Source organism: Grammomys surdaster, unplaced genomic scaffold (assembly GCF_004785775.1).
Source record: "Grammomys surdaster isolate TR1022 unplaced genomic scaffold, NIH_TR_1.0 174, whole genome shotgun sequence".
Lineage (NCBI taxonomy): Eukaryota > Metazoa > Chordata > Mammalia > Rodentia > Muridae > Grammomys > Grammomys surdaster.
Genome location: NW_021604622.1, coordinates 2519545 through 2534194, shown reverse-complemented (window position 1 = coordinate 2534194; position 14650 = coordinate 2519545). Strand labels below are relative to the sequence as shown.

General features: G+C 38.4%; 1 protein-coding gene and 1 pseudogene across 2 annotated transcripts in view; one reads left to right on the top strand and one right to left on the bottom strand.

The window, feature by feature from the left end:
• Positions 1 to 14650, bottom strand: part of Rictor (RPTOR independent companion of MTOR complex 2) — a 100493-nt gene that overhangs the window by 73241 nt on the left and 12602 nt on the right. For both annotated transcript variants that reach the window (XM_028767555.1, XM_028767557.1), the window contains exon 3: positions 92 to 189. In XM_028767555.1, the coding sequence (XP_028623388.1) occupies positions 92 to 189 (98 nt within the window). The remainder of the gene's footprint in view (positions 1 to 91; positions 190 to 14650) is intronic.
• Positions 5012 to 5625, top strand: LOC114621330 (annotated as a pseudogene).

Here is a 14650-nt window from a genome sequence, read left to right as displayed (position 1 = left end):
ATAAGTAGATATTCAAAAAACCGCTTAATGATTAGGAAATGTTTACTGAGTCAAATAAAAGAATGTGTCAGTACAGTTTCAAGCTACTTGCCTTAGTGAAGTTATTCAGATGGCCCAGCTTTCTCATATTTGATACTCCTTGCAATTTGGCCACATTTTGGAGAATCTCCCTCAAGTTATCAGAAGGTTCTGGTAGAAAATACAAAACAATTTAACATAAGCATTAGAGTATTACCATATCCAAACATCAAGTATGCTATAGCAAACCTCCCGTGTTGGTTCTCAGTTTACAGCACTGTAAGCCTTCTTCTCCCCAAATGCACAGTTGGCTGACTTCAACTACGAAACCGTGAGTTTCAACTACGAAACCATAAGTCTTAACATCACAACTTTCATTTTTGTTATTAGGTGGCAACAGGAACCAAATACATTGTTCAAATTTAAATAACCAAAAACTTAGATAAAATATTTATTGGGTATTTTTCACAACCGAAATTAAACTATTAGTTGTAATTACTGTTTTCCTTACCAAATGAAAGTGTTGTGTTCTGCATTTAGCTTCTCTTCTACCTGACTTCACTACAATGGTGATGGCCATGACAACGCTGATAGCGCAGCAAGCACAGCACCCAGCACCAAAACTGCTAATTTCCTTCTGCTTTGAAGCTGGTACCTGCTACTTCAAATCACCCCCTTCATTTCTATCTTCATCTTTTGTAAATTACAAATTTTGTATGACTGAAATTCAGTTTTAAGTGGGTTGACAAAGGTCTACATTAATGACTTAAAGACCTGCCTAGCAATAAGAAAGAGCAAGTTCTTAAAAAAAAATTATAAAGGCCTGATGAAGGTCTTTGCTGATACTTTGTAATACTGTTCTGTTGTTGTACTGTATCTATACAACACAGAATAAGGAAAGAAACCATGCTAATGAGTTAACAATGTATGGGAGTTTACAAAATTTCCTACATTATCCCTTTAGGATACTGTAATTTAGAACCTATGCATTTTCCAGAGTCAAAGAGGAAAGTCCATTAAAAACCCAAGGAACCAAAGAATTCCTCAAGTGACTTTACTCCTATCTGCATAATTCACAAAGTTAAGACTTAGCAAAATTGCCTTAGAGAGTCGTCACAAACTAGGCTGAAACTGTTGACATTTAAAAAATACAATCTGTTGTTAAGAGTGCAATCTTCTCTGAGTTCATTCACTCAATGGGAATCAACTGAGTGTTCCTTCTCCTCAGGTTCTGTCTCAGGCACTGTATGGAAGGCAGGTCTCTCAACACATATTGTTCACATAAGAGACGGAACCCCAGCATTCAACAGAGGCCTCAAACTATGGGAAGTTCAGTTTCTTTGTAAACAGTTGGTGAAAACCCATTTCTCCAAATTGCATGTTACTTCCCAGGACAACTCAAAAGAGTAAGAAGCCCTCTTCAGGCACTGAGATACTATCTAATACTCACATGCTACAATGTTGCAATCAGGGAACTCTTGATTTATATCGGGTCAAGGTTCCCTGGTAATGAAATGAGAAACTGTTTATTTCTTCTTTCCCTGTTAGACTGGGGTTTGGTAAACTTTTTCTGTAGAAGTCTCAGATAAAAGCCAAAGTACCTTAGACTTTGTAGATCATAAAGTCTCTTGTATATACTTGACTGCTCTTATACTAAGAAGCTGAAGAAAGCATGTATGAGTAGAAACAGTTTTGTGTTTTAGTCCAGACTGCTACGAAACAGGAACACTGACTAGGTATCTTATGAACAGAAATTTATTCTCATGGTTCTGGAAGCCTCAAGCATAAGGCCAGAGTAAGTCTGGTGAAGTATGAGTAAAGTCCTCTTCCCTTTAATTTCTCATTATTTCCTCACATGGTGGAGAAAAGGGAAAAGACAAAAGACACTCTCACTATCTATTCATGAGAGACCATCCTCATGTAGTATCACCCCAGAGTTCAGCCTCCTAAGAGCAGCATACCAGGGACTAGGATTTCAAAAAACAAATTGGGAATGGACACAAACTGGACTATATCTCAAAGAGACTTGGGTAAAGGCAGTAATCTCAGCCTGCCGTCTTGACGGTCTATACCTGTAATCCCAGAAGTATATGGAAAGAAACAGGAATTCAAAGCCTGCCTAGGAAACACTGGGAGAGAAAGGCAGAGGATAGAAATGACTTAAAAAGAATGCATGTTCCACGGCAGTGGAGAGAACAACATAAACTGCATGTCCATTCCTGTTTTGTGTTTTGAAACAGTCTTACAAGGCAGTCATGGATGACCCTGAACTCAAGGTAATCCTCCTGCTCCTGTCTTGTTTGCGTTGTCAAACAGAGTATCACTATAGAGCCCCAAACTGGCCTCAAATTAGCAATCCTCCAATCTCAGCTTCCAGGTACTGGGACTACAAGCATTCCCTACCATGGCCGGCTTTTCCACATTGTTAGTGTAAGTAGAAAAGGGGAAGGGTAGTTTCAAAGAATTAAATATAATAAATATGTGCAATATATTTCACTGTGCTTTATATAGGAATCACAGTACACACACACACACAGACACACACACACACGTGGATTTCTGAGTTTGAGGCCAGCCTGGTCTACAGAGTGAGTTCCAGGACAGCCAGGGCTACACAGAGAAACTCTGTCTCAAAAAACAAAACAAAATACAACAAACAAAAAGACCCAGAAGTGCAGCAAAGCTTGACTGTTCAAATGTGAGGGTATGTATCACACCCATAGACAATACATATCCATGGACTGGCACATGAGTCTGAGTAGACCAACTGGAAAGATCTGCTCTCTGTGTGGGCAGGAGCCACATCCATTTGCCCAAGCACTGAGCTAAAACAAAACCTGAGGAAACCTAAAATTAAAATCACAAAGGATTCACTTACAAGAAGGGCAAAAATAAAAAAGTCTGGCATCACCAAATGCTGGAGAGGAAGGGGGCATTAAGGGCCTTACACACTGCTAGGGGAACATAAAAAATTATATCCCTGCTAGAAAGCAAATGGTACAACTACTATAACTGTGATCCAGAAGTTCTACTACTAAGTTGTAGTCTAGTGAGACACTGAAATACTAATCAACAAAATAAGACCCCTAGGATACTACAGATCAGTCTCAGAATCTTACTAGAAGCCAGCAGACGAAGTGTACCCTGTGTCATTCCAGTTACATGTAGTTGACACACAGATGAAAGTAATGCAATGGTGGGAGGATTAGACAGTGACTGTTGGAAGACGATGTAACCAACAGAAAACAGGTGGGAAGGATAGCAATGTTTATGTAAAGTGGTGGTGCATAAGCCTGTCACATTTAAGGATACACGTAAAACAAGTGCCGGGCTGCCTAGTTTGACAGCATCTAGCCTCATCTCAGAACAGGGAACCTCAATTGAGAAAATGTCTTCCACTAGTCTGGCCTGTGGACAAGCCTGTTGGGAGTATTTTCTTGATTGATGATTGACACAGGAGGGCCCAGCTCACTATGGATGGGGCTACCCCTAGACAGGTGGTCCTTGCTTATATGAGAGAGCAGGCTGAGCAAGCCACGAGGAACAAGCCAGTAAGCAGCACTCCTCTATGACTAGCATATGACTCCAGGTTCCTGCTTCGAGTTCTGGGTCTGATGACCCTGATGACCCTGATGACCAACAGTGATGTGGATATACGAACTGAAATAAACACTTTCTTCCCCAAGATGCATTTGGTCATGGTGTTTTATCACACCAACTAAGACAGGTACAGTCTGCTCTGTGGTAACTGTGGCACAAAGTTCTTTCTGTACCATAAATAGAGCCCAGATTGAATATCCTCATCTGAAGTACCTGGGGCCTGAAGTGGTGGATTTCAGATGTCTTTAGGTTCTAGAATATTTGCATAATAAAATGAAATCTCTTTGGGAGGTGAGCTATAAATGTAAATAAGACATTCACTTATGTCATACACACCTTATTCCCACAGTGTAAAGATGATCATATACCACTCCCTGTGTTTTGACTGGAACTTATCACATGAAGTCAGATGTAATTTCAATTTCAAATTTCCAGATTAGGAAAGCTCAACTTATACTTTTTTAAAAAGGATAACTGAATTAAACTAACAAAACAATAAAAACAAGGATAATTAAAGAATACAAATAATTCAGTTATTATTGGTTCTATAAACACACACACACACCCCATATAGGAGAAAATTATAATAAATAAAAAAAATCACTCATTTCTCATTTATACACAAACTTATTTGCTCAATTATCGAATTCTCAAACACCTATAAATGTTTGTTGATGACTGAACATTTAATTTTAAATTTTTTACATTCCATTATAACTTGCAGCAATTAACTATGCTAATATCTTATCTGTCAATAAATATATTTTATTTAAATCTTATGTTAAGTGAACTTTGGGATAAAAACTAACTATACTCAACTCCAGCTTATGTAGTCACAAACCATGTAGTCTGGTTAAATTACTTAACTTCATGGGGATCCATTTTTCTATCTACAGTGAAGACAATAACGACTACTCAATAAATACTAACTGTAATTAAAAGTTATTTGCTTAGCAATGAGTTTTTATGGGCCAATCATGTGAAAATTATGTGGTTAGCTCAAGAAAATGTTTCATATATATGTGTTTAAATTTTATTATAGAGTACTTTAATGCATTGCTTTCATGACCTAAGATTTGATCATATTTAAAGCATAAACAATTACCTTTAACTGTATTAGTGATTATACAGTCCATACAGAAATAGTAAAATCACAATGCTATACGAATATTAGAAAATTATAAGGTTCTTTTTCTATTTAGTATGAATGGTTTGAAATCATTATATAACAAACAAGGAATAACTGGCTTTATAAATATAGTAATTACAGTAATAAATCTATCTAAAATAGTTATCATATAATAAAATCTCAAACAAACCCTTAAAGAAATATATGTGTTAGAAAAGTAAATTATGTTCCTTTCCTCTGGCGGCAGCCATCAGGTGAGCCAAGATGGGTGCATACAAATACATCCAGGAGCTATGGAGGAATTAGCAGTCCGACGTGATGCACTTTCTTCTGAGGGTCCGCTGTTGGCCATACCACCAAGCTCTCTGCGCTGCACAGGGCTCCCCGCCCCACCCGGCCTGATAAAGCGTGAAGACTGGGATACAAGGCGAAGCAAGGTTGTCATTTACAGGATTCATGTCCGCCGTGGTGGTCGCAAACACCCGGTTCCTAAGGGTGCAACTTACAGCAAGCCTGTCCACCATGGTGTTAACCAGGTGAAATTTGCCCGAAGCCTTCAATCTCTTGCTGAGGAGAGAGATGGGCGCCATTGTGGGGCTTTTAGAGTCCTGAATTCCTACTGGGTTGGTGAAGATTCCACATATAAATTTTTTGAGGTTATCCTCATTGATCCATTCCATAAAGCTATCAGAAGAAATCCTGACACCCAGTGGATCACCAAACCAGTCCACAAGCACAGAGAGATGCGTGGGCTGACATCTGCTGGTCGAAAGAGCCGTGGCCTTAGAAAGGGCCACAAGTTCCACCATACTATTGGTGGTTCTCGCCGAGCAGCCTGGAGAAGGTGCAATACTCTCCAGCTCCACCGTTACCGCTAATACACATATTTGTACAATTCCTATCCAATAAGCAATTTAGGACAGTCAAAAAAAAAAGTAAATTATAATAAACTAATCTGGGTTCAATGGTCCGACTAGGAGGCATGGTGCTGTCAGTAATATATTCTCGACTACATTCAGCAGCATCAAGAATACTCTCAAGACTCAGCTTTTAATCTGCTATCCTACAGTTTAGCTTGTCTTTAATATCTCAACACTCTTCTTACCTCAACTCACTATTTTAGATTAGTTTCTGCATGCACTAGAGCATTTTCTGTATATATTCTGTTTTCTAATGTGTTCAGTGCAAAATGAGAGTAAACAATTAGGTGAGAATTTACACATGACAAGAGTTTAGAAAGGCTTTCAAGTCTCAAAAGGTCAATAACATCTTATTTACAACTACAAAAGCCAAATATTGTCTCGACCACATAACTGGTTTTCAAGAATTGTTTTCTGTATTACAGCAGAGCTGAGCATGGATGGTCACTCTGCTTGGCACTCCTCATTAGACTGGGCTGCCACAGGAATGAGAAATGCCTGGGCTACAGATCCCCTGCTGAAAGACTTAGAGACAGAGAAGGCATGGCAGAAGGGAGGAAATATGCAAGGATCAAAGAAAGGGCAGAGGAAATGGGAACAAATTAATTTTTTTAATAAAACTAGGTTGTTGTGATGAAAGTAGTCATGGCTGTGGAGGGGTTAAACAGTATTTATATGTGTGCTCATACATTAATTTTATTAAGTCCTACATGTTTGACTTCTCCGGTAGCCCTGTGAAGCAAGCCAATAAGAGGGCAGGGATGTGGGAAGTGGTTTATAGAGGGAGGCAGTAACACAGTGATAGCACAAAGGTAACAGAGACCTAAGAAAGCTTTAGTGCCTCCCAGTATTTGGGAGACAGAGAGGAGAACTGCTTGATCACCATTCAGAAGCCAGTCTAAACCACATAGTGGGTTCAGGGCACACGAAGAAACTGTCTAAAGAGAAAGAGCTTGGACAAAACAAGCAAGCAAACACCACCTCATCTTAAAACACGAACAAGCAACAAATAAGGAAATAAAAACAAACACAAATATAATGGGTTTGCATCACTAGCCACTCAAAAGTTTAATGAATAACTGTATATATTACTAGAAATAATTTCATAAAAGTTTAAAATCCATCAAGCTGGTTCCTGGACTTGCTACTGGTTTCAGAGGTAGGAGGGAATGTATGAAGACTCACAGATCTGACGGCTGCCGATTAAGCAAGAGCTTAAAATCAAGAATAAAAAGATGTTTTGTTACAGTTTCAGATGCTACAGACTACTAGTCTCCATTAACATAACACAGGAATAAGCTACTTTAAGTTGACGTTGTAAAATCTGGCATTTGTCTAACAACGACAAATAAATAAGAGGGAGGGAGGGAGGGAGGGAGGAACTGACTCCAGGTCAGCAGTGTGAATGTTAAAGTATGAATTTACAATAGAACTTCGAATAACTTATGATTAACTATAATGACAATTGTAGTGTGTATGTAAAAAGAAATAAATAAAAGTAATGCTACTTCAAAGTTCATCAATTTTCTAAATGAAGAGTCAAAAAAAGAAATAAAACAAAATAAAAGTGCCCCCCATACACTTTATTGAACTGAAAAAGTCCCACATCTTTAAATAAGAACAAACATATTTAATATAATTAAAACATAATGGGCTTTGCTCAAATTTGTCAAATATTATTTCTTAAAAAAAGACACTGCAGCAATTCCTAGGAATCCAAAAAGAACAAAAAAGACTAAAACGTTTTTCCTGTTATCTACCATCAGAATCCCTCACTCCTGAGCCTGAAGAGATGGCTGAACTGTACCTGCCGAGTAAGCGTGAAGACTCTAGTGTGACTGCATGTGTCTGTAAGCCCAGAGCCTGAGGGCAAGAAGATGGATAAATTCCTGGAGCTCACTGACCAGCTAGCCTAGTAGAATAAAGACCTTGTCTCAAAAAACTAAAATGAAAGACATCTAATGTTTACCTTGTGAGTCACACACTTGCATGCATGCGCGCGCGCACACACACAAACGCATGCACCCACATCAAATTCTTTACCTCAGCTTCTCAAGTTAAGAGTTACCTAAGAACTAGGTAGAAAGAACTACTGAATGGATGACAAAGAAATCAAGTCCTTTCTTACATTTTGCCTCTTTCTCTTCATAATATACGGAAATATAGTACACCTGAGTAGCAAATAAATGCGCAGGAGCAAAGACTAATTGTCCCAGGTCTGGTGGCACATGCCTGTCATCCCGGTACTCGGGCGATGAAGGTGCAGTGTGAAAAATCAACCTTGAACACAGTAAGTTCCAACCTTCTTGGGCTACATGAGACCCAGTTTTAGAACAAAACACAGAGGACTGAATCAAACACACAAAAGCACTTTTACTTTGTGCACAAGTATGTACTAAAAAATTTACAAAGGCCAATTTTCAGGCTACAGAAATTTCTGTCATTAAAATAAATGTTGGTAACACAATAATTTTAATATTTTTTCTTGAGAAAATATGGGGGAAAAATCCTGCAATTCTGCTTAATGATTACAATACTACATGTCCTGCTATCATTTCTGTGTCAACCTATCATATCTTACAATGATAACTGCAAGGTAATTGGGCATCCACAGTCCTCTAATTAGAAGCCCTTTATCAGAGAAAAATTGTTTGCCTTTAAAATAACTCACTATTTAAATGAACCCCATGAAAGAATAGAACATCTGTGTCTAAATGCAAAAAACAACTAACTGTGATATACACCCCAATAATGGGATTAATTCTACACCTAATGAAATTAATTCTAAATCCTCTAGAAGTGCTTAGGAGCTGTGTGCATGTCTTGCATACACAGTTCCTTTCATGTTTGGTTTTCTCTATAAACAAGGCTGCAGTTCAGCCCGAGAGTCTAACAAGTGTCATCTATGAATGTAGGGAGGCGCACCACACTCAGAAACTAGTAACAGGCTAGAGATACAAAAACACCTGCGCTATGCAGCAAACTTCATCTGAGTATGGTGTGAAACGCAGGAAATGTAAGAATGCTACATTCTATTATTTCCATGTACTCTTAATTCCTAATTTCATTCTTATACTTCTAATTATTTTGTCACATATCTTCAGTCTGACTTTTGAAATCTCCTTTAAAACCTTTTCATTCTCTGTTTTTGAGACTTTGCTCTTTGCTGCACTCCTCAGATACAAGTGAATGGCTTCTTCCTTCCCTGCTCCTAAACCTCACTGCCCACTCTCTGCCCACTACTGAGGAACCTGGAGTTCATCGTCCAGCTAGCTCAAAGGCTGCCTGCCTGCTTTCCCCTTTAGCCTTTTAAGACCATGACTTTCCTGTCCTGGTCATGCTATCACACACATCTTTCCTGGAGCTCTTTTCACACCTATTTCTTCTCTGCTCCCAGTGTTCCTCTCTTCAGGCCTGTCTCCCCTCCTCACAGCCCACACTGACAGCCTCGGTCCTACCCTGCCTTCAGGGTGCTCTTTCCAACGTCTCCGTCAATTTTAATTGCAAATCTAAGTCTGACACGGAAGGGACAATGCCTTGAAACTTTAAACTGTATCTCCAATTACAGAAATACATATCAAGGATTTAGGCTGCAGGACCTGTCAACTTTAATAAAAACCCTGTGATCAAAATAATTCATCTTAAAATGAAAAAAAGCTTCCCAAAATTTCTTTCTTTATGTAATATGGATAATGGAAATATTCATATTAATATGCAGACTCCAGAGTCTACTTATATCTATGCACGTAGTTTGTAAATATCATTGACACACCTTATTACATGTCTTACCATAGTTAAGTCAGTCTTTATCATAATTATGTCTTGTCTTCATATTCTAAGTTTTGACCAATACCTTGTAGATATTTTCCTACTTACTATTCAGCAGACATCTTTTGGTTAGGTATAATCATTAATATACATCAACAAAGACATAGCATGCTCAAAATCATCACACAAAAAATTGTATTGGCTAATCTCAAATCTCAAGCATTAAAAGGAAACATATTAAGCCTTTTCATGACAGTTTTAAGTCAGGTTAAAACACACACACACACATATATGCATATACATACATGTACATATATACACACATATATGCATATGCATATATGTATATATATTTTTAAATTAATTTGTATAGTGTAAATAGAAGTTATTCGACTTATTTTTAAGTGACTTTTTCTTTCCTACATTTCACTTGGACCTTCCTAACAACTTCATGGCCTTGATAATCAAAAATCCAAACTTTTAACCATCCAAAAGCTTTGGGCTACTGCAAACAAATCACTATGATCCATTTCTACATATATTTTCCAAGAATAAAAGGTTTAGAACACGATATACTGTGTGGTGGCTTAAATGAGATGGCTCCGTAATCGCAAGCATTTGAGTGCTTGGTCCCTAGTTGGTGGCATTACAGGAACAGTCATAGGAGCCAGGCCTTTGCTAAGGAAGTCTGTCTCACTGGGGGCAGGCTTTGAGGTCAGAAAAGGCTCCTGAATTCCCAGTAGGCTCTCTCTGCTTCCTGTCTGAATGAAGATGCCAGCTCTTAGCTGTGCTCCAGCACCTACGCTAACCTACGTCCTGCCCAGGATGGTGATAGACCCTGACCCCTCTGGAACCATAAACTCCAAATAAATCCTTCCTTCTCTAAGTTGCTTTGGTCTTGGTATTTTATCACAGCAATAGAAGAGTAACTAAGAAACACTGTTAGCATGTCTGCACAATATATTCTGACAGTGCTTTTGCCACATTTCCCATACTCCTAGTGACTATAATCTCCCGTCTAAATTTTAGTGATTAGACAAGTTAAAATTCATTTATTATTTTTCTATTTCTATATTCTATACATACATACATACATACATACATAACTATACATATAAAATATAGGAGTGCTCTGTCTGCATGTACACCTGCATGCCAGAAGAGGGCATCATATCACTTAAATGGCTTAAATGGTTGTAAATCACCATGTGGTCGCTGGGAATTGAACTCAAGGCCTCTGGAAGAACAGCTAGTGTTCTTAAAGGCTGAGCCAGCTCACCAGCCCCCATTTATCATTTTAAAATGTAAATTATCAGAGTATCCCAAAATACTGTTAGGGATAGCCTTGCTTAATTACAAATTATAATTTTCTGTTTTAGGTAAAACATGTAACTAGATACACTACAGGAGATCAACATTAATAATAAAATTCCAGTCAGGCTCAAAACAAATGAGTTTAAGCCAGGTGGGGTTCTATTAGGTTATTGACAGAGGAAAAAACAGTAATTTTCAAAAATCTGGGGTTTCCAAGGTTGTAAAGTGACCATGAGCCTATATAATTAATATTACCCATTATAGATCTGGAACTCTACCACAAAGGTACATAAATAAAAGCTGCAAAACAAAGACAAGATTTCTCTCAAATTTTGTGTAGGAACCATTCTGCTAGGGCTCCAAGAAAACATCTGTATTCTAAGCACAGCAGTACGCAGAGGGTGCAGGACAGGTCTGAGGTGGGCTGGAACTATTCAACCAAGACTTCCAAGAGCAAGCACAAATTACCTAGGGTTTTATTCAAAATAAAAAAGCTATGAGAATAAAAGTACTAATCTCACTTCTACATGGCCTGTTTTATCATATTCCCAAGGCTAACTACAACACCTAAAGGAAAGCACCTAGCAGCAGCAACATAGCAAAGGGATCATGTGTGTACAGAGCAGAGAGGGTAAGAGAAAGAGACAACAAATGCCCTCCACACCCCTGCTTTGTCAATCTAACCTAACGAGCCTTTCAAAGTCACTTTCATAAAAAATTATATACAGCTAAGTGAATCTTCCTTAAGAGTATAGTCAGCACTATCTTTTAACCTCCACCAGAAGTTGGCAGCACTCTTACCTACTTCACAGTAGCTCCCTGTATAAATGAATGACTGAACACATGAATGTAGCACTTCTACCAACAAAAGAAACAGTTCACTGAAATTCATGATGTTTCAGGTATTCCTTGATAACTAAAAATATTAAAATATGAGGGTTTACAAATCATAGCTTCCTAATGGAACTATCATTCTACCAAGTCCATTTTGGATTGTTTCCATGAAAGACAGTATATAGGCCTCAAGTGATCCAAACTGAAAGCTCCTGTCTTGTGACAAAAATGAAAGGATTAATGCATTCAATTAGTATTGGTTTAGTGGTATGTGTTATTCAGAGTCTGTTCCAAGGACAAGTGCATCTCTCCAAACAGGGATCTTTCTAAGCCAGATCACAGGACTGCCTCAGTGTATCATTTTATCCAAGTTAATGCCTGTCTGCCTCTCTCCTCTGATCTCACATTCCTCTGCTCTTCCTCTCAGTCATCAGGCACCAGCCATTCCGGTTCTTCCTTATCTCTGGGCATGCTGTACTAGTCATTTCTGCTATTTGGAAGATTTCCATCCTACCACTTGTGTCTCCTAAATACTACACCCCAGAGAGAATTTCTCTGAATCCCCTTCCCCCAGCCATGAGTCAACATTCCTTCACATACCAAATTCCATATAACCAACAGCATTCAACGCACCTAAAATTCCATGGTCACATACTGACAGTTTACTGACAGCTTGTGTCCTTCAAAAACAGGGACTCATTCTGTCATCACTAAATCCAGCACAGCAAAAGGTCAGTATCCAGTATATAGCAAAATGTCAATAGATATTTGCTAATTTTGATTGAGTATAATTATAAGGTAATATATACTATGAAATCCCAAAGCAAGAATTCAACCTTTTTTGGGAGTTACTACTAACTTTTCAGAAAATGTGCTGGCTACAGAAGAGAACAGAGTAGGGAAAGAGAACTTCTGAAGGTGTGGAGAGAAAGCATTCCCATCAGCCAGTAAGAACAAGGGCCCGAGGAAAGCTACAACAGCAGATACAATATGGGCATGGCGATCCATGCCCATAGTACCAGCACTGAGGAGGTGGTGACAGGAGTATGAATTGAAGGCCAGCCTGGACTACATGAGACCTGTCTTAACAGCAAGGATCTCTCAAGGTTACTGGTTCCACCATCAGGGAAATACAAGCATCAGAGCAGGAAATGGAAATTGTACTGCCACCCCGCAGAAGAGTTGATTTGTGGAATAAGGACAAGAAACAAGGTTAGGATGGCTCCAGGGCATATGATTTGGCCCAATTAAAGCACTGCTCTTAACCCAGATGAGAAATATGAAAGCTTTTTTAGAATAAGAGAATTAGCAATTTTAAACCATTAAGTTTAGTGTACTTGCCTACATGGTTAATATATTGTAAGTAATATAAAACTGCTCTGAAGCTCTCAAACTAAACCATAAACCTGATAGTCACTTAATAAATATTTATTAGGCACATACAGCATGCCAGAACTCTTCCAGTCATCAATACAATAATGAGCAAAGCAAAATAATGAGCTTGCAACATTTACATTGTAGGGAGACAAACAATAACTATATACTATTACGTTAGCAATGGCAAGGGCTATGAAAAAGATGTGTTATAGTCAAGTGGTAGAACACTGGCCTACTGTAAGTGACATCTTGGGTTCAATCTCAGCAAGACAAAAAGAAATGAAGGAAAAAAAAGAGGTAAAAAGATAGGAAAGACGAGAAGAGAGAAGGAAAAGAAAGAAGGGAGGAGAGGGAGGGAAAGGGAGGAGAAAAGGGTCAACAATATAAAAAAGAGATTACCAGCTGAGCATGGCGATCCATGCCCATAGTACCAGCACTGAGGAGGTGGTGACAGGACTGTGAATTGAAGGCCAGCCTGGGCTACATGAGACCTGTCTCAACAGCAAGGATCTTTCAAGGTTACTGGTTCCATCATCAGGGAAGTGCAAGCATAAATATTGGGGACTCTTCAATTCCCATGGTGTTGCATGCCTTTAATTCCAGAACACAGGAGATAGAGGCAGGCAGATTTCTAAGTTCGAAGCCAGCCTGGTCTACAGAGAGAGTTCCAGAGTACTCAGGGCTACACAGAGAAACTTTGTTTTGGGGGAAAAGGGAAGAGAGAGAGAAAGAGACAGAGAGAGATAGACAGACACAGGCAGAGACAGACACAGAGACAAAGACAGGCAGGCAGGAAGAATTAACAGCATTCAGCAATGCACTCAATTAGAAACTTAACTAAAGTGTAGTTCAATGTTTTGTTTCATTTACACATTTCATCTATTGCTTTTGCATGATAAAATAAGGAATTTTTCTTTATTCTAGAAAACTGCTAATCATAACTTGCCAAGCTGTCTCAAGCATTTTCATTATCTATGAAATTCTTGACTCTATTTTGGGGGGCAGGTATCAAATGCTAAACAGCAAAATTTTAGCCACCAACTTTCACCAACTTGGGAGGAATTAATGAAGGACTGCATAAGCCAAATCTAAAAGGACTTTAACAATTAAAATTTATTTTAAATCAGTGACAATAAACACTATTAAATATAGTTAAGAAAAATGGAATCCATCTCTGTAGAATATTCTATTAGAGAATACTCTATTAGAGACATCAGAACACTGAGAAGTAGCAAAAGGGGAACAGAAACCAATGAAAGACATAGGAAGAAACAAGAGAATATGACCTTGCTTTTTGTGAGTCTGTAGTACGTTGAACAAGTGTAAATGCAGTATAGCCCCCAAAGGACAGTTGCTTTTAGAGATGAATTCTAAGTGATAGATGCTGTTAAGAATGACACAATGGTAGTATTTGTTCTAGGGTGTAGCTGGTACATTCACCACAGCTGCTGTCAGTGACTTCTTAGGGCTTATTGTCCAATGTAACCGGAGCAACACAGTGTCACACCTTATCCTAAGTACATACAACAAACTGTACTTATGCTTAAACTTAGTTGTGTGTGTATGCATGTGTGTGTGTGTGTGTGTATGTGTTCACCTACTTCAAATTCTGTTGGGAGGCAGTAAGTAAAATGTAATCAGAATATACCAGGATGCAAAAGAACTCAGAATAAAAAAAAATCGAATAAAA